This window comes from Pezoporus flaviventris, unplaced genomic scaffold (genome assembly GCF_033815535.1).
Source record: "Pezoporus flaviventris isolate CSIRO_AGI_PZ_B2104156 unplaced genomic scaffold, CSIRO_AGI_Pfla_v1 ptg000007l, whole genome shotgun sequence".
NCBI lineage: Eukaryota > Metazoa > Chordata > Aves > Psittaciformes > Psittacidae > Pezoporus > Pezoporus flaviventris.
The window spans coordinates 52043861-52063387 of record NW_026892555.1 but is presented as its reverse complement, the minus strand read 5'-3'; the positions used below and the strand labels follow the sequence as shown (position 1 = coordinate 52063387).

The window sequence follows — 19527 nt, the reverse complement described above, 5'->3', positions numbered from 1 at the left end:
GGAATAATCACACTTTACACATGCTACATGATTATGCCCTACTTAAAATGTTCAAACTGTCATGCTCAGCTCTAAGAAATAGCCTCCAAATTTCCTTTTGCTTTATTATGTTTATAGAGCTAAATTCTTCTATCACCAAAACACTCTCTATTCTAGTGATGTTAAGTGTAGTAGTACACATGCACTTGAGAACAAAATTTGCCTCTAAATAATATGCTTGAAAGATCTCATCTCGCACATTTCTATTATTTTTATAAGCATCTGAATGCATCTTTTTACTCTGTTAAAAAGTACAGATATTTTAACCGAAAAATTACTTTGACTGTTAAAAGCAGCAGATTTTGAGCTATGCCTCAAAAATCAGGAGCTGTAGGAGAGAAGGAGAGGGGAAGCTCAGGCATGACAGCATCCCCATTATCAATTAAGCCTTGGATGAAAGAGCCTTGAGAGAAGGCACTGCCCTAAAAAGCCCACAGGTAACATGGGAAAGCCCATTTACAGTACGTACTGCTTTTCATCTCAGTCTGCATCCTAAATAGATGCGCTAGAGATATTACTAACGGCCAGTGGACTTGAACTTCTGTCCTCTCATGCAGAAATGAATGGAAACAGTATTTCTTGCCTTTCCATTTTGCCTCTGCCTTTCTGTAAAAACACCAGTGAACAGAAGTTGCAGCCATGGTCCTCCATCAACTTGAAATGATTTCCAGATGAACATGCCCAGAGAACAGCACTCATGCCTCTAACTTTCCCAATACTGAGGAGAATTTAAAGCACAGATTAGTTCAACTAGTTAGGAGCTGGCCAAGAAAACCTCAGTGTCATGGGGGGAGGTTCACTGCCACACCAGAGGTCCTTGTAAGAGAGAAAGCAACACCTCCTGTTGCTCCCCCTCCTGTACTTCTACTTTCAGCAGCAGTAGAGACTGTCACCTGCTCGGTATGGCTGTCCCACAAGCAATAAATGCCTTTTTCTTCCTCTTCTTCAGTCACACCATTCTCATTTGCTTCTTACTGAACTATTTCATAGCATTCACATAAAATCTTTTGGCAGCTGCTAATCCTGTCCTCCCCTCCCTATTCCTCCCCTCTCTTTGTCCAGCCCGGCAGGACTACCCTTCCCAGGCAGTGTCAGCACTGCCATGGCCACGTCTCTTTCTCTTCCCTGGCTCACAACTTCAAACCCAGGCTGCAAACATGCAATGGACTCACTCATTCTCCCCATGGGGAACAGGAGAGGGTCACATGCTACCTCAGCATACTGCTACAGTAAGTAGCAAAAATGGTTTATTCTCCCCAAGGTAAAGAGTTATTAGAGAGAGAATTACTCTGAGAGGTATTAACTGCAGGGGAATTTATGGTCGCTATACATAAAGGCACTCAACACTTGCCAAGCATTATTTCATGGTTTAAACTTACACTCAAGATAGATCATCTAGTTGTAAATTCTCTTTGCTGAGAAAATATAAGGAAGATGTTCCTTAAGGATGCCCTGGTGTCTCCAAGGAAGTGCTGTTTGGTATGGGTTAGAGTGGAAGATGTTCAGATCTCAAAGAAAATCTACTTGTTTTTGTCAAGCCTTTAAGGAAAGATCTGTTTTGTAGATCTGTGTTGCTAAGGAGAGAACTGGTAAGGCGGTCGCATTGGTGCAAAGAAAGGAAGCTTTGGAAAGAGTTTCCTGAATGCTTGCTGGCTGACCACGTTAAATTCTTAATATACATAATTATTTTTCATGACCTAAATTAAGATATTAAGAAGAGGAAAATTGCAGGGATGTTGCTGACGTAACCTGTCAGTGATGGAACAATTTTTTCCTCTCTCTTATTGACTCAAGTGGAGATGTTAATAACCTAGACAACAAGACAAAAAAGCAAGCAAGCCTTGGCAGTGATATGTGTACTTATTGAATCAGTGACGGTACATTGCCTTTGCTTCTAAAGCTATAAGGCAAAAACAGCTTTGGTAAGTCACAGAAAATCCTAGCAAATTCCTAGAAAGGACAGTTCTAAGAAATATCCCAGTTTTGCAAGGATATGCTACAAAGAAGTGCTCACAGTGGTAGGAAAACTCTGAAGCTTTGACGGAGAATGCCACAAAAAAAGCATCAGAGGGAAGCCCAAAACCAGCTGAAAAGTTCACCAAAAAAAAAAAAAAAATAAAGGAAGAATTGAAAAAGAGAATCTGAAAACGCAGGTGAATAGAGAATTGTGGGGGAAAAAAACAAACCCAAACCCAATGAACTACACTGCTGCAGCAGTTTGGGAAGACTGAAACAGAAAAACTTGGTACAGTCAGTAAGGTTAAAAAACATTCAGACAGAAAACATTATTACCTTGTGAAAGAAGTAGCTTCAAAAGAATTAGTGGAAGTATTTCAGCCAAAAGTAGCAGACTGATGAACCTACACTGTGATAAACAAGATGTGAAGAAAAAAAACCCAAAATACAAAACATTATGGGAAAGGAAAACACTGTGTTATCTTTCATCTAAGAGGACTTTAAGAAAAAGGAAGCAGAGTGGCATGATTAAGCAAAATGAATGCAGGAGTGTTGATGAAGACATTCATCAACAGTGTCTATCAGGAAGACATCAGAATTGGATAAAATCCACAACCACCGGTTAAGAATCCTTACCAGTTGTATCTTAGCTCAAAACTCATCTATAGGAAATACTGCAAAAGGCTGGAGGGATGGAGCATGCTTATGAATAAAGAGAAGAAAAAAAAAAAAAAAGGAAAGAGGTGGCATTGTCCTAAAAACCCGGCAGTGACTCACTGATGATTTGAGAGCTCCTTATTGAAACATCTGAAAACCAGAATATTTTGATGATGGGGAGTACCTGGCAGATAGGAGAACAAGAGTCTAGATGTGGTTTTGATAGTGCAAAAGCTTCTGAAAGCATGTCATCAAATGGAAATTCAGAAGCATCTGAGACTGGGGAATAAAGTACATTAGCTATGACACAGCAGTAGGAGATAAGAGCACTCTGAAGGACATGGCAGGTGACTTCTTGTCATCCTTTCTCTTTGTTGTAACTTTGCTTCTTTTATTTGCAAAGCCAAGATACACTGAGGAGTGTTATTCAGTGGCACAAGAAGAAAGCCTACCTCATATGTACTTAACACAGCAACTTGAAATTACATGGTCAGAAGGAGGTGTAAATTAATTTCCCAGTTAAAACTGTAAGGCTTTTTATAAGGCAATAAGAATTTTATTTAGACAGAGCAACCTGCACATACTTCACACACACACACACACAAAAAACCTGGTGAAAGTATCACCGGAGATCAAAACAAGTACCGGGGTGAAAGACTATATAACAGCACTAAACACTGTAAACATTAGAAATTCCTCAAAAGATTCTGATACGAAACTAAGGTGGCTCTAAAGAAAGAGTGTTTTCAGAGATGTGCACAATTCCTAAAGATATTTCAGCATGCAAAATACATTATCAACATATATGCCATCCACTGCAGCGAGAAACTGGACCTGAGGGAATTGTATACAGGACAAAGCAGAAATTAGCATTGAATGAAGCAATGAACATGAATGCAGATGTGAGAAAATCTTTTTGTTGATCAGATGATGATACAGAGAAGAACTGAGAACAGTCAAGGATAGGCCAAGTGCAAGACCCTGCACCTGGGTTGGGGCAATCCCAAGCACAAACACAGGAAGGGCAGAGAATGGATTGAGAGCAGCGCACAGAAGGACTTGGGGATGCTGGTTGGTTAGAAGCACAACATAAGCAGGCAGTGTGAGATTGCAGCCCAGAAACCCAACCATGTGCTGGGCTGCATCAAAAGGAGTGTGACCAGCAGGACAGGGAAGGTGGTTATCTCCATCTACTTTGCTCTCACAACACCTCACCAGGAGCACTGTGTCCATCTCTGGGGACCCCAACAAGAGGGACGTGGACCTGTTGGAGCAAGTCCCGAGGAGGCCACAATGATGCCCAGAGGGCTGGAGCACCTCCCGTATGAAGACAGGCTGAGAGAATTGGGCTTGTTCAGCCTGGAGAAGAGAAGGCTCCAGAGAGACCTTATAGCAGCCTTCCAGTATCTGAAGGGGGGCTATGAGAATAGCTGGAGAAGGACTTTTTACAAGGGCATGTGTGGACAGGACAAAGGGGTAACGGCTTTAAACTGAAAGAGGGTAGATTTAGATTAGATATTAGGAAGAAATTCTTTATTGTAAGGGTGGTGAGGCACTGTCACAGGTTGCCCAGAGAAGCTGTGGCTGCCCCATCCCTGGCAGTGCTCAAGGCCAGGTTAGACAGGGCTTTGAGCATCCTGATCTAGTGAAAGGTGTCCCTGGCCTGGCAAGGAGGGTTGCAACTAGATGAACTTCAAGGTCTCTTCCAACCCAAATCATTCTATGGTAATTCTATGATTACAGAAAATGAGCTCTGGTGACAGTGGGCTATATCAGAGGGTGATACTGTCTAACTGAGTCTCAGGCAATGCTCCAGGGCTGGATAGGAAAGACACTCCTTTAAAGTGTCAGCCTTCAGATAGACAGATGCATAGACAGGACGGATTGGGAAGAAGCTATGTGGCCTTTGGGCCACTTTCTCCTGGTATATAAAGCACTAGTTTTCCCACTGACATATCTATAGTACATTCCTTTCAAGCTTTGTACACATTAAATGCTTCTAAAGAGGCACTGCTTCTGGTAGTTACTTGAATACATCTTGAGGCAAGATTCCTCCCCCCCCCCCAACAATGTCAACAGCATTACAAACACATACTTATCTGGCACTCATATCACTGTGTTTCTCCACCTTTTTGCTCATCTGTCCTCGTGTGATCTGCTGAGGACCCAAACCTCAGTCTTCTCAGTTACTGTGACCCCTTGAAATTCTGACTCCCAGAGAAATCACCACTCATGCTATGAAAAAACAGACTATCTCTACTACTTCTACTGCATCTTATGCCCTGCTATGCCTCCAGATCAGCATGAACACATACCATCATTCTACCTGTCATCTCCCCCTTACCCTAGCTTCTGTCTAGCCTTTGCCCTTACAGGGCAAAGTCTACTTCCAAAGTAAGGGTAGATTCACTTTGACTTGTAATGCAGCAGAGACAGTTGGGCATCCCTGTCCTGCTAGGCTGAAGCAATCTAAGAAGCAGGGTAAATTCAGCATGTTTAGAGCTAGACTGGGACTCTGGCACTGCTAGACCAGTTTCTTTCACACTGCTCACCCACAATTTAGTTCTTCAACCTGCTTAAAGATTATTAAGCAGTATCTAGTGGACCTGGGTATTAATCAGCAAGCAATATATTGGGTAGCTGATGGCACAGCATTTTTGTATGGAATTTAGACTATAGACCCTGTAACATGGTATCATGTCCATTAAGCACAGCATTCACAAATAACATTGAGAAATAAGAATAGCAAAACACCATGCAGACTTTATCTTTTTTGTCAGGCTCCTAAGTAATATATAAGAAACACTGATATCTACACCGGCTGATGATCTGCCTTGTTAGGCACAAATGCTTCAAAACTCTTATGCTGCACTCACAACCCAAACACATAGAGAAATTAAATAGGGGTTGTCCTTATAAAACTGAGTCAGGCATTGCACCAGTTGACTTGCAAGCAATGTTTGAAAGATTAAAACAATGCACAGTTGCACCACCTCTCTAAATCTGATCAGGGCTCAGAGGATAAATGCCTTACCTCATTATGTTTAAATGCTCTATCACAACCTGGTTCAAAACAGAGCAAAGGCTGCTATACTATTAAAAGAATGGAAATACCATTACAGACTGGGATATGAGCTCTGGTAAAGAGCCACCATTAGTATCTGGCTTCCTTTACTGATCCCTGCTCCTCAACTCACTTGCTTCCAAGGATCATTACTTCACCCAGTATGACTGTGTGTCAGCTCCAATTGAAATGATCTCTTTTCTCAACAGAGAGCATCTCTGTGCCTGAAGGGCAATGTTATTTATACATTACAGACCACATTCCTGCTGCCTAGCTCATGTTGATGGCCCCCACTGTCACCATTGAAGAGCACTAGCCAAAACAACAGCTTGCCTATCTGAACCATCTCTCAGAGACAAGTCATGCATATCTCATTTGACTCTCAAATAGGTAGAGGCCCCAGTTTGTGTAAACGAGAGTCAGAGGTAGCTGGAATCAAATGAAAGACAGTTTTACTCCAGTAGGAAAAGAGGCTTTAAGAAGCCAGTTTAAAATGGGACAGAAGCCCTGTGAGAAGCCCTGGACAAAAGCCCCAGCATTGCTCATCTAACTCTCTATTCCTTCTAAATTACCAACCCACTTGGGACAAATAGCAAAGGACACCTTTTTGGCAATTGTACAAGCATATCAGCAAGCATTTCATTTAAGAATTAGTCTAAGATGCCTGTGTGTCGCATTTCCCATTTTACCCAGCAACACTAATCTGCATGGCTTCCCTGACTACTGCTTACCTCTTTTAACTTGTCTAGCTCATTTTGCAGTGTCTGCTTGGATACCTCCACCTCAATGATTTGCTGCCGAAGGATTTCGTTTTCATCTTCTGCTTTAACACGTTTCTCCTCCACACTCTCCAGCTCATGGTGCAGTCTGACAGAGACATCTTTGGCTACCTGGTCAGAAGAGCACAAACACATGAAGAGGATCCATGAGGAGCAACAGCTACAGTATGTCTCCTACAACAGGAAGCATATTACAGCCCTAGACAGCTGAGAGATTTTTAATTCAATTATGAGACTGTTGATGAAAAGCTCCAAGCCTTGCAAGTACCAAAATGGATATTCATTTCTAATAAAGAAATCCGAATTGAAAATATATTTGATTACCTGTCTCCACCTCCCTTTCCACATTATGCTAAGGCAATGTCATGAACAGCAGGAGGAAACAAGCAGATACCAAGGCTTCCCATCAAAGTTCTAGCATATCATGTCGATAAAACAAAAGACAAGGAATTGTGCTGTAAAGTTGACAGGCCATTGATCAAAGCCACATGCATGCAGCAGTTTCATCCACTGAAATTTGCCACATCTGAGCAAGAGTGATATGAAAGCATAGAAATACATGCTAGCTTAGGTTTTCTGAGTCCAGCCTAACAAGAATAAATATTTACTCAAAAAACATTTGGGAAGGTGATTCATCAACCAAAATGATGAATTACTGAATTACAAGAAGTCAGCAAAACCAAACCAAACAAACTAAAAACCCTCAATATCTCTTTCATTTGAATCTATGTACAAAATTTTTACTGAGTAATATATCATTTCTATTATTACAAGGTTATCACTGTTTTCTATCATAAAAGAGAAAACTAGTTCTGACACTTTGAAACGTTTGATGACTTGGTATGTCATTCTTATTTCCACTGCTGGGAACCAATCATTCCAGTTTCAAAGGTTTCATGTTTTGCATTTTTAAGTACAAAATGTTTAGTAATTCTAGTGGTAAGCAGTCCCTCCCTACAGAAGATATTTTCAAGAGAGCTACAGGATAGCAATATTAAGAAAGATGAGTAAAGCCAGATAAGCATTGTGCCTATGCAAAGCTTAGCCTTGATGGAAACATTTCTGAAAAAACATAAAAACTGTTTCAGTTTTCTGAACTCTTTTTACAGGAATTTGTGGTTTTATGTGAAAAAGCATTTTGATTCTCTATCTGCCTTCCTAAAGTACTGTTAACAGTCTGTTCCTGTTACGAGGCACTAAGAAATGCAACTTTGACTAGGTTTACTTTCCAGTTATTTAGCCTAAGCAAGAAGTGAAAAGGAAGGAAAGAACATGAATTGGGAAAAGCATATGAAGTTTTTTTACACAGTTTTGCAAAGCTAAGGTTTTCCGTGAAACTAATGAAACAAGACCCTTTTAATCTTTCAAATGCACAAATGTAACTTGACAGCATTTCTTTCATTCTGAATCTAAGCACATGTTTTTTTACTCACTAACACATCTTTTTAGGATGATAAGCTGAATATCTGTTCTCTACCACGCAAGAAGGAAATTGGTCCTGACACTGGGAGAGCTATTGCCTGTTTCATGTGTCACCATCCCTTCCATTGCAGGGAGCCACATTCTGGTCTGTTCTCTTTCACTATGAATATGAATCTCTCACCCACCTTTAAATCTTGTTCCAGGCTCCTAATGAGCTCTCCATCCACATGGCCTGTTTGTGCAACTTTCAAGCTTTTCTGTTCTGCTTTCCTGAGACGATACTGCAGAATGCGGCAATTCTTGTTTGCCCGGTCCAGCTCCCGCCGGAGCTCCTGCAGCTGGTAAACATCCTCCTCTAAATAGCTATCACGCATTTCTTCCATTTCAGCCCGAAGTTCATCCAGCTCATCCTGTGGGAAGTCAAAACAGTTCTCCATCATACCTCTAAATCTCACCCATGGGAGCAAAATAGGAAACATGCTTGCTAGGATACCATATTAATGAAGGGATACAGAATGAAACATGCAGCTCCAGAAGTCACAGGAAGAGAAGTTTTATCCCAACATTGACTAATTATGCTGAACTAAATTAATGAATATTTGTTGTATTTCTTACCATTGCTTTAATATTTAAAAACAGAACATATGCTTATCTGTCTCCTGAAACTGGTGACACCTTCATTTTACTATCTCTAATTAAAACATACATGTCTGAATTTGCATATTATTTATATACATATGAAATGCATATTATTTAGACTACAGTAAACCTACTTAATCAGCTACATCAGCATCTCTATGTGATGTCTCTTTTAACAGCCAGCACTTCCTGAAAACGAAGTTGTCCCTTGAAAACTTGAACGAATCTTTATACCAAATACCAAACTGCTCCACATGAAAATGCTGTCCCATCTGAGCCTAGAACCATGAACATGCTTAGTGACAGATGGGCTGGGTGTGGAAGAAACTGGGATTCTGTTGCATGCACACACATTTCAATAACAGGACCACCAGGACAAAATTAAACCTGTGCCCCTGGGAATAACCTGGTCATTCTTTTCTGGGCATCAGGAACTGCCCCAATTTTACATCATACCATGAACAGCACATGCTCTCTAAAGTCAGATTTAAAGATTTATGGCTGAAGAGGATAAGCTCTATCATTCCCATTTGTTTAATCTGTGCATGACTGAAGCTCCAAAGCTAAAACTCTTATAAAGGTCTTCCAAGCCCAAAGGTACAAGCCGCTAAACTACTGCATGACACAAAAACTATGACTTTACTAACTCTGAACTAAGTTGGGGGTAAAAAAAATAATCAAGAGACAGGACAAGAATATTTGAAATTAACTATTAATTTTTTAATTGTTTTCTTCAAAATTGCATTTGAAATTATAAAAAACAAATTTTCTGTGCAAAACATGGTTTGAATAAGTCTACAGAAGAACTTGCACCAGGGCTAGCTGCATCTTCACCTCACTTTAGATATATAAATGACACTTGAAATACCAAGGATGGCTGGAGAATATTTCACACTTGTATTGGATGGAGAAGGCACTGCTATGGGGTTAGTTCCCTTGACAAAGCTCCCACCGAGGCTGGACCATCCCTGTCCAGTCTCTCCATGAAGATGTCTGCCTGCATCCCCCTGGTAGTCCTCTCAACCATTCCCCCTTCCCGTGTCCTAACTGATGGACAGTCATGTTTCTGCCCGTATTCATCTTGCTCCACTGAAGCTTTAGTAACTGAGGGACAGATCTTCTCTCTGAGCAGAGTCCTGACCAAAGGAAGACTTGTTAAACTTCTTTAGCATTGTTAGCATGGTTATGTTAGAACTACAGTGTTATTCTGACCAAAATCCCATCCACGTATAAAAAGACAAGTATATATACAGCTATGTTTTAACTTCAGTTAGTTGAGCCAGCATGAGTCAAATTTTAGGTAAGCACAAAGCTTGTTATTTCCAAAATGACCACTCTGGACTCAGCAGTGAGGCTTTGCTCCACCAGTACAGCCATCTCAGGGCTCTACAGAGTTCTCCCCAAACTATATCATTATACATTCCCAGTATATTCAGATTTCAGCTGTAGGGGCATCCTGTCCCACAGTCTCCCTGGGAGAGCTGCAGGAGTAAGATATTTACATGGATGGAGAAGCAAAAGGGTTATTCCCCAGTAAGCTGATAGAAACTGATTAGATAGTGGCAGTGGCTTTTTAACTTAAGAAAAGGAATACACTTTTGTGTTACCAGTTTATGAGCTAGGTATTTTGGCTAAGGTACTCATACCGAAAGTACAGTCTTTACCTGTCAGAGCTAATACAGCCCTCTGGGATGAACAGGACCAAAGTTATTCCTTAGGGTTGTCTGCAGACTCGGGAGTTGAATCTACCTGAACTAAATTTAAGTTCAATTAACTTTTTAATATCATCTTCAGAATGCTGATGTTAGATTAATAATTTGCTTGTAAATTGAGAATTTGAAACACAAACCCACAAAGAAAAATATCAGGCATCAACAAATTAGTGGGATCTGGTTATAATCTGATGTTTCTATTTAAAAACTAAGCAGTAGCTTTCATGTATTAAGTGGCCTGCAAAAAGCAACTCTAATGTTACTGCTCAACTCTAACTTTCTTCTTATCTATATACTTATTAGTAAAATACAGTTGGTTTCTAAAGACAAATAATGTACAATATTTGACTTCAAAGCATTTATTACAACCAAATTTGGGAAGTGAAAGTCACAGCATTTTAAACCACCCAATCCCTGAAACAGTCATCCCAGTGAAAATTATATTCCCAGATTCTTTCAGCAGGCATGGGAGCTCTCCCAGCCTTAAGAGTCACTCTGCCTCAATTGGCAACTTGAATCCAATGTCTTTCCTCTCACCAAAGTAGCTCCACAAAAGCTGCAAGCATTGGCATGAGCTGTTTTTCAGGAATAGGCCTGTCTTTTACCTTCAGAAAACCTGAAGTTTTCTCAGTCTCCCTCAACAGCACAACTCTGATTTTGCAAGTGTGTGATTTTTTATTGTTATTCTTGCCTCTGGTTTTGCTTATAAATACATAGCTTGCTTTTCTCTAGTGTAATTTTGCAGATAAATTATTTTCTTTAGATAAAAAAAAACTCAAGTTTTTTCTCTGCTCCCAAAACTTCCATATAGAAATGGGACTGTGTCCCAGACCTTGTAGTTAGAAATACAGCATCCTTTGGATGAGCTTTAGAACATGGCAACATATATGCAAAAACAATGCAGGCACAGACATTTTGGGTGTCTAAGAAGTGGAAACTTCACCATACAGTCCCACTTTCTGTTGTGTTACTGCACTGCCTGGGGCTTGCACCTACATAGTTGGCTCAGACCAGGGAAAACAAACCCAAATGGGACAGATGAGTAGCAAGATGAAGTCTCATTTCTATATATTAAAATATATATACAGGAGCATGTCACCTTCTAAACACCAAAATAGAGGAAAAGAATACGTGACTTAGATTTTGTATGACAGCACACAATTATGGATGCTGGGATAATATTTTACTAGTTATAGTAAAGATATAATCTTGCTCTTGATACAGGCCACAAAACCACTGGCAAGGTTGTAGATGCTTCCAGTTCATAACAGCTTGTTCTCCTTGGAAGGTACTTGTGAGTCTGCTGTAGATGCTGAAACCTTGAGTTAGCATCACCTAAGTCAGAGCTGTTACGGTTACACCTATAAAACCAGAACACCTTAAACTCCTCTTCTGAAGTGATGAGCACACACAAAACAGAGGAAGATAGGTTGAAGACTCAGAGAAGTAGAAATTACAACTGACACTATGATGGTCCTACTTACTAAACTTGCAAACCTACCTCTTTGAAGGAAAACATACCAGTCATTAGAGAAATTGAAGGTAAATCAGAACCTTGAAAATACCAAACTTAGTAGTTTGCAAAAAAAAAAAAAAAAAAAAAAAAGATGCTTTGGCTGTGAGGTGGTCGGAAACACTAGATAAACCCAACCCCTGACTTCATTAAAATGTATTGCTCGTATTACTATGATTATCGTGAGTAAGAATTAAAGGTCTCTCTCAGGAGGTATTGTGCTTCATACAATGGATTTTAATATTGTAAAACTGAAGAGATCAGAATAGGCACTTAAAAGTAATTAAACCAAACAAGTAAGAAAGCAGCCATCCCTCTTTGTGTACCTAAAAAAAAAAACGAGAGCCTGCTCCCTTCTTTAAACATGGAGGACCTGCTGCAGCATTCCAAAGTGGCAATTGAAACTGAGAGGTCAAGTGCAGGCATAAGAAGCTTCATTTTGCCATACATTCCTGTAGGGGATGAGAGCCTCCTCTTGATCCCTTTTAATTTAATGGTAATTACACTATTACTTTCAGTAAGAACAGCAGCATGCAGAGTGTCCTGGAATATTGTTTAGGAAAAAGCTAAACTGCTTTGCTTTCCAGATGTCACCCTGGTCATCAGAAAGAGCAAATAGAAGAATAGGAAAGAAAACAAACCTTCTAACTGACAGCTTTTCCCAAATTTGCAGTAGAAATCTAAGTTTCTCCTGAGTCTAACCACTTACAGTTTCAGATACTTGGCCCAAATGACTTCCTAGAGGTCTGCTATTTGGGGTGTAATAGAGATCACTCATCTGAGATTCACAGGGTGACTGTATGAACACAGGGCAACTGATCCATTTGCAGGATTCCCCTAGATGTCAGTGCAAAGGCAACAGACTTAGGATTCACTGTTTGCCTGTCAATGTAAAAAGCCAAGGTGAATTGGCCGAAAGGTGAAAGCCTGTGTGCAGCTTACATCACAGCATAGCCCAAATACATACTGATGGTGTCATTTCACATCTGTGCTGTGCAAATTGAAGACTTGCCTGTCAGAAGAGAAGCCATTATCTCATTAATACCTTTAGTGATGTCATACTTGTTTATTATGGATTTTATTTATAATGAAGTGTAATTAAGGGTAAATTATAGGAATATGTCTTGTTCAGGATTCTGGAAAAGAAAAAAAAAGGGAGAGAGTGTGAGGGAGGAAGAGAGAGAGAGAAAGAGTCAGGTCATACAGCCATTACACTAAGTAACCCATACTCATGAGGCATTCCCACTGAAACAACCAGGCATACTTGTACAACTGATGGGCTGTGTCTACCCAGCCAGCCTGGCTGAGATATGTAATGAGGTTTGAAAGTAAATTTTCCAGTTATCCCCACCAACTACACAGTCATTCAGCCCACAGAGCATGCAAGAACCAGATTCCTTCTGGTTCTGGTAGAAGAGAGACCTACACTCCAGGGGTGTACTGAATGTGCTCCACTCTCTCGAGTCCTCTGGACAGCTATAAAACACATGTAGAATAGGTATATTCCATTTAATGGGGCAGAATAAAAACAATCCAAAGACCCCTAAACTGCATATAAAAGCAGGAGTAAGGGCATCAGCACCTCTAGGTCAGCCTGCTTATCTACCCCCACCAAGCTGAATTACTGGCCAATACAGAAAAAGCTCTTAACGCAGAGTGTGAATAGCATAAAAGATGTATGGATACTGAATTCATTATCATGCATTTACAGTTATGCACATTAGCAAACTGAAAATTTTAAGCCTCCTATGAATTAGAATGCATCAGTTAAACTTGGAAATATCTGCCAGCTAGGATGACAAAAACATACAAACCAATAAAATGTACAGTATTTAAGAAAATGCAAATGAAGGATGAAATTCAACTGTTTATGTAAAACATAGAAGTATTTATTCATTTAGCCAATAGTCATATTTATAATTATGCCACTACTACTTTTTTAAAATTGAAAGAAGTTCAATATACATTCAATGATATGAGAGTAGACTGAGGAAGGGAGGAGTGGTGGAAATTACAATGGGTAGCTGCTATTGCTCTGGCGAACCCAGAACTTCTAGAAAGTCCTTGATAAAGCAGAGATTCATGAACATAATCTCTGGTTTTGTATTTTAAACACCTCAAACTGTCTATATGTAGGAGATGCTACTGCTAAGGAATAAACACATCCCCCATATCACTTTATGGCAGAATTGCAGTACAGATAAATACGCTCTAAACAGCTTTGTCTGGGAAGAAGGAAGTAATTATTATTTTTGCCTCTTGCAAAGTATGTTAACAAACCTAAAGCCCCTGGGCCACTGATGTTGCTGTTTAGCTCTCAAGCCAAACTACTTTACAAGTCACACACCGACCTAACAGTGTTTGAAGCTTGTGCACAAAACAAAAACTGAAAAAAAAAAAAAAAAAAAAAATCACAGGACCACAAGCACCTGTTAACATCACGGCTGGTTTAAGCGTGTAGGATCCGAGAGCAAGAGCAGCATCTGGCAGCTTTTCTGCTTCATTCAAGCATTAGCCCCAGCATTGTTTCAAACACACTTCCTCAACTGTGGCGGCTGAAGCCGTTTAAGCAGTTGTCTGGCTGGTGCAACACTGATATAATCTATTTAGGCCCACCGAGAGAAACTATTGCCCAGTGCATCACGCAGCTAAACCCCCTTAGGCAGCACTGGGGTTGACAGGGACACAGCTGGAGCTAACAAGGCACACTGCCTTGCTATTCTTCCCCAAAGTGACATCTCCCTCCAACAGCTGACTGTCCCCTCCAGCTGGGCCCAGCCACATGGGTTTTCTACCCCAGGCAGGGTTATCACCTCCATTCTCTTTGGGACCATCAGTCACCAGGTGGGAATAGCAGCTTGTCAGGCAGAGATGAAGAGTGAGCTTTGTTTTGCTAACCCCGCTAACCCTCGCTAAATGGAAAAAAATTGGTCCCATCACTTCACATGATTTTTGCCCTGCAAAACCCGTTGACATACACAACTCCCTGCAGGTTAACAAAAGAAATGGTGCTATTACTCCTCATGAGCTCATCTCAAGCCTACAGACTTGAAGACCTACAGTTTCAAGGATGCCAAGAAATACAATGCAATTGCTAAAATTGCTGAATTTAGAAAATTGCTAAAATTTGGGCCCTCTTCCTTAGGATCCCTTATCCTTTAGAGGGCTCTACACCACAAAGAGCTTCTTTCAAAGTTTCCCAAGGACTTGCACAGTGCAAGACGCTTCTCCACATGCCGGACACTTTGAAGTAATCCTGAAAAACAACCACCTGTGTGGGTTGTATTTTGCTATTACTAACAGTACTGAGGAGTAATAATTAAAACTTCACCTTCCACTAGCACTTACTGATGACCTCCTGGCTCCACAACATAATTCCTCTTGCACATCAACAAATAAGCAATACCTTTTAAATGCTACTGTAGGATTACAGTCTTCCCCACAGGTAGCTCAAATGAGGTTACACAAGAAATATATGAAAGTGAAATCAATGACGAGCTCTTGCAGAAGCAGTAGAAGAGACACTTGCCAATGTAAACATGTCTCCTCAACCATTTCACTTACAAGCTTAACTTTATTGATAGTTAGCCACTGCTGGAGCCAAAGTCTCATCTAGGGCAAAATCAAAGTTCCTGGAAATACATAAGGTAGTAACTTGATATCAGGTTGAGATCTAGCTCACAGGACATGAAGTCTGAGATGCTTGCATCACTAACAGTTTGCCCTGCAAAAGCTTCCATTCAGCATTCTGGGAGACCTTCTAGAACTTCTTGATGAGAAAGAAAAACTAGCAATTGGTTTGTTTTTCTGGTAGCCCTTTAATCTCCAGTAATCTTTAGCACTAAGTCTCTGTGTGTGTGTATACACACACAAGGTTCTACAACCTATGCTCCAGACACATGAAAGAGCTTCCTATGTGAAGCATAAATTTCCCTGAAACAGGCTTTAAAATCGTGCACATTTACAGTTGCACTCCAGCTGCAGAGAGGATAAGGGCATGTGAAAACAAAAAAAACTCAGCATATGGCTATGCTCACGAAATTAACAGTTTCTTCTGGGATTTATCTCATTATTTGTCTATTTACAGCTGACAGCCTCCCTGTTATCCCTTATACCCCTCCAGTTAAAGGGGAAACAAAACTCTAACAGCAAACTAGAGAACTGCATGTAAAAAACATGAGGAACAAACCCACAAATAAACAACTTGGGCAATGCTGTGGTTTTAATTTGCAGAAGGTTTTTATAGGTTTCCCCAGAAAAGGAAAATGAAGTTTGGGAATCCTCCTGATAACTTCGACACCACTGGGTTGTTTCCAAACATTTTGAGAGAGGAGCAGAACTGTTAGGACTTCGTGCACCCAGGTGGCCAAGGAGAGCAGACAGACCATGCACTCATTCCACTCAGAAGAGATGACAGTGCCAGCTGGCTTTCAAGGCACCAGGACAAGCCCACTAGAATTCAGCTGAGACACAGAGCCCCAGGAAACCAGTCTGTAGTATCCTACTGGTCTCAGAACTACTTGTAGCCCAAAAAAGCGATAGTCCAAATCAAAGAAGGATTGGGACACATCTGTTGTAGATGATGAAGACCTCAAGGTGAAAGACCTGAAGGCACTGTTGCACAGGGTGAGAAGTTTGAAACTACGTAGAATAAAATTTTTTCTAGTGGGGGATGTCCCTGCCCATGCCAGGGGCTGGAACTAGATGCTTTTTAAGGTACATTCCTACCCAAACCATTCTATGGTTCTATGACTTGTCAATATCAGTCAGGTCCCGTGATCAGAAAGTCCCTCGGGTGAGACACCCTAACAGTGGCTGGTCCTAGACAATTCAGACACACTCTATTTTTTTCAGTTTCCTATAGTTAAAAATTACTTTAAATATGAAACAAGAAGCTTAAACACTCTTCATAATAGGTTAAAGTACTGTAATTGTGCAAATCCTGTAATGCAAAGAGATGCTCCTGGGCTTCTGGTCTCTCTGACTTCTAGTAGCAGTGTCAGTTCACCTACTCCTTAAAAAGCAATACCAGTTCAATGCTTTTACCAGTTGTGACTTCATTACACCTCTTCTTTCTGGGCTGTCGAGTAAAACAGAAGCTTCTGATAAAGGCTTTCTCTGCTGCTCAGCATTTTATAGACTATTACATTTACTTAACACACCCCAGAGTTTTCCATCCAATAAGTGCTGTAAAAAAGCTTTGCAATGTGCCAATAATTTTTATTGTTCTAGTTCTGGGTTATTCTTTCATAGGTGACCAGAAGTGCCCACAGTATTTCAGGTACACTTATTGATCTGTGTAACAGCTACAGATCTATTATAACTGTCTTTGTTATTCAAAGAATAACATTCATTTCCCACTGAAATCTAACATATTTTTGCCTGCAGTGTCACACTGAGCAGAGATATTCATTGCTCCTTTTCTCATTATGCTCCTGAGTTAACACAACACATTTAAAACCCAGAAAAGTGCATACTCAGTCCTCTCCAAGTGCTTTAAATTTTCAGTACCGAGATTTATTCCTCATCTTCTGCCTTGATTTTTCACCCACTTCTCAGGGTTCAAGTCTACAATTAAGTTCTGTCTGATCTTTTCTAGGCTTGAGTTAAGACAGAAAAGCCTTAATGCCATCTGCAAATTTTGCTGTATCATTGCTCATTCCTTTTCCCACTTCATTAAGCAGCACCAGATCCAGCAAAGAAGCTTGCAGCACCCCCACTGTTAACCTTTTGCTACACTGAACACTGTTTCTTGTTCCTTAGTCACAAGCCCTTAACAAGCCCAGTCTGTATCTTTACCACCCTTCCCTCCCAAGGTTAAGCCCAGCTCCAGTCCTTATCCAAGAAAACTCCCATGGATTTCCACGGTCATTTTGCTTAACAACCAGGTGCTTCCAACATCAGGGAAGAAAGATTGTTCTCACTAGCAAGAGTCAAATGGTACAGTAGATGTGGTTATACAATTATCTCAGCTTATCTTATTTATAGATCTTTATGGACGCAACCTCTTCACTGTGCCAAAAGATCAGATTGTAAGTGCAAGTCCAACTAGAGGTTCCCACAGGTCAACCCAGCTCAGTGCACGCCTGCATTTAGCTTTCCTGTTTCTCCAAGGATGAATGCATATAGCTGTACTTTTCGACCTGCACAAGGATGCAATGACACCTTTCATTGCTGCTCTGTTATTCCATTAGTACTTCACAATGAGTAGCTTCGCTTCCCAGTGATAAAGCAACACAACAAACAGACAACATAAACCTGTCACTCCTTCCACAGCAAAGGAGCAAACCAGTTTCTTTGGCTTGTCTTAAAGGGTGGTACTGAGGAAAACAGTTCCTGGAAAGCAAGATCTTGCTAACCAGCGCAGTGATTGCGGCGCTTCAGAAAGAGTTGGGGTTTGCTGAGCTACCACCACGTCAACCAAACGCAGTGTTGCTACACAGCACATGTTGCACTACATTTGGGTTCATCCAGCCGCCACTAACGGGGCTTTACCGGGAGCCGTGATCCCACGCTGAAGCACCGTGTCTGCCCTTAAGTGGTGCCCTGTCTCGCTCTGGGGGGAAGCGCCGAGGCCCCCGGCGGGCTCTCCCTGCCCCTATTTCTCTCCCGCAGGTGAAGTTGGCCATTTGGTCTGCAGGGGTGGCGCGGGGGGTCCTACGGGAGGTGTTTTCAGGCTGCGCGTATGCACTCGCCAACTCCAGCGCGGACCCTACAGTCCCGGCCAGGAGAGAGCTGCGCCTCTACCGCTGCTTCCCCATTTCCTCCCCTTCCCAGGGCGAGGACCCGCCAACGCCGGGCTCCGCGGGCGATGCTCACCTTGAGGTACTCGTTCTCCGAGCGCAGCTCCTCCACCTCCCGCTGCAACTCCTCAGGGGCGGCCGGCGGCGGCTCTCCGCGGCTCGGGACTCGTCCTCCCCCCGAGGGCGCGGGCAGCGGATCCCCGCTGGGTCGGGTGGTCGGCGGGGCTCCGCGGCCGGCACCGGTGCGGGTCGGCTCTGCGGCGGGCTGAGCGGCGGGCGGCTCACGGTCGCTGGAACCAGTGCCGGATTCAGCGTCGCTGCTGGCGGCCGGAGCCAGACGCTGCTCATCGGAGAGCGGCTCGGAGGGGCAGTCGGAGAGATCGGAGCTGCTGTCCGTGTGGCCCACCCGGGCCAGCGCCGCTGCCGCATGGCCGCTGCCCGCCGCGGCGCCCCGCTTCCCCTTCCTGCCCTTGCCGGGCGGCGGGGCCGCTTCGCCACTGGGCTGCCGCCCCCCGCCCCGACCCCCGGGGCCCGGCTCCGGCCCGCGGGCAGCCCGCTTGGCGCAAGGGGCGGCCTTGGCACCCGCCCTGCCCGCGGCGGCGACGGCGGCAGCGGCGGCCTTGCACCCCGTGGCGGCGGGGCGGCGGGAGAGGCGGCCCGGCGCCGCCAGCAGCCCTGCGGCCGGCTGGTGGGCTCCCGGGTGCGGGGATGGGGGTGCCCGGCCGGGGAGGCCAGGGGACTTGGGAGGGGCGGGCGGTGGCTTGGCGGCAACGGCGGCACGGGCGTGGAGATCCTTGAGGAAGGGTCTGGCGGGCGACGGGGCGCGGTGCAGCCTCTTCTTCTCGGCGTGCGGGTGGTGGTGGCCGGGCGAAGACGGCGGCGGCCGCAACGCGTCGCCGGGCCCCGGGCCGGGGCCGTTCAGCGCCTCCATGTCGCGGGCCGGGGGCGACGGGGCGGCAGCGGCGGCCGCGGAGGCGCCCGGCGGCGGCAGGAGCGGCGGTCC

At 43.0% G+C, this 19527-nt stretch overlaps 1 protein-coding gene across 9 annotated transcripts in view; it reads right to left on the bottom strand.

Moving 5' to 3' along the window:
* The window catches only part of MTCL1 (microtubule crosslinking factor 1), a 107458-nt gene extending 88403 nt beyond the window's left edge, over positions 1-19055 (bottom strand). For 5 of the 9 annotated variants that reach the window (XM_061448785.1, XM_061448786.1, XM_061448789.1 and 2 more), the window contains exons 1-3: positions 18601-19054; positions 8103-8327; positions 6448-6606 (exon numbers count right to left, since the gene is read on the bottom strand). In XM_061448785.1, the coding sequence (XP_061304769.1) occupies positions 6448-6606; positions 8103-8300 (357 nt within the window). In that variant the 5' untranslated portion in view covers positions 8301-8327; positions 18601-19054. Of the gene's footprint in view, positions 1-6447; positions 6607-8102; positions 8328-18600 lie in introns of all 9 variants that reach the window. The other 4 variants (XM_061448782.1, XM_061448783.1, XM_061448787.1 and 1 more) reach the window with 2 other exon arrangements.
* Positions 19056-19527: the final 472 nt, after the last annotated feature.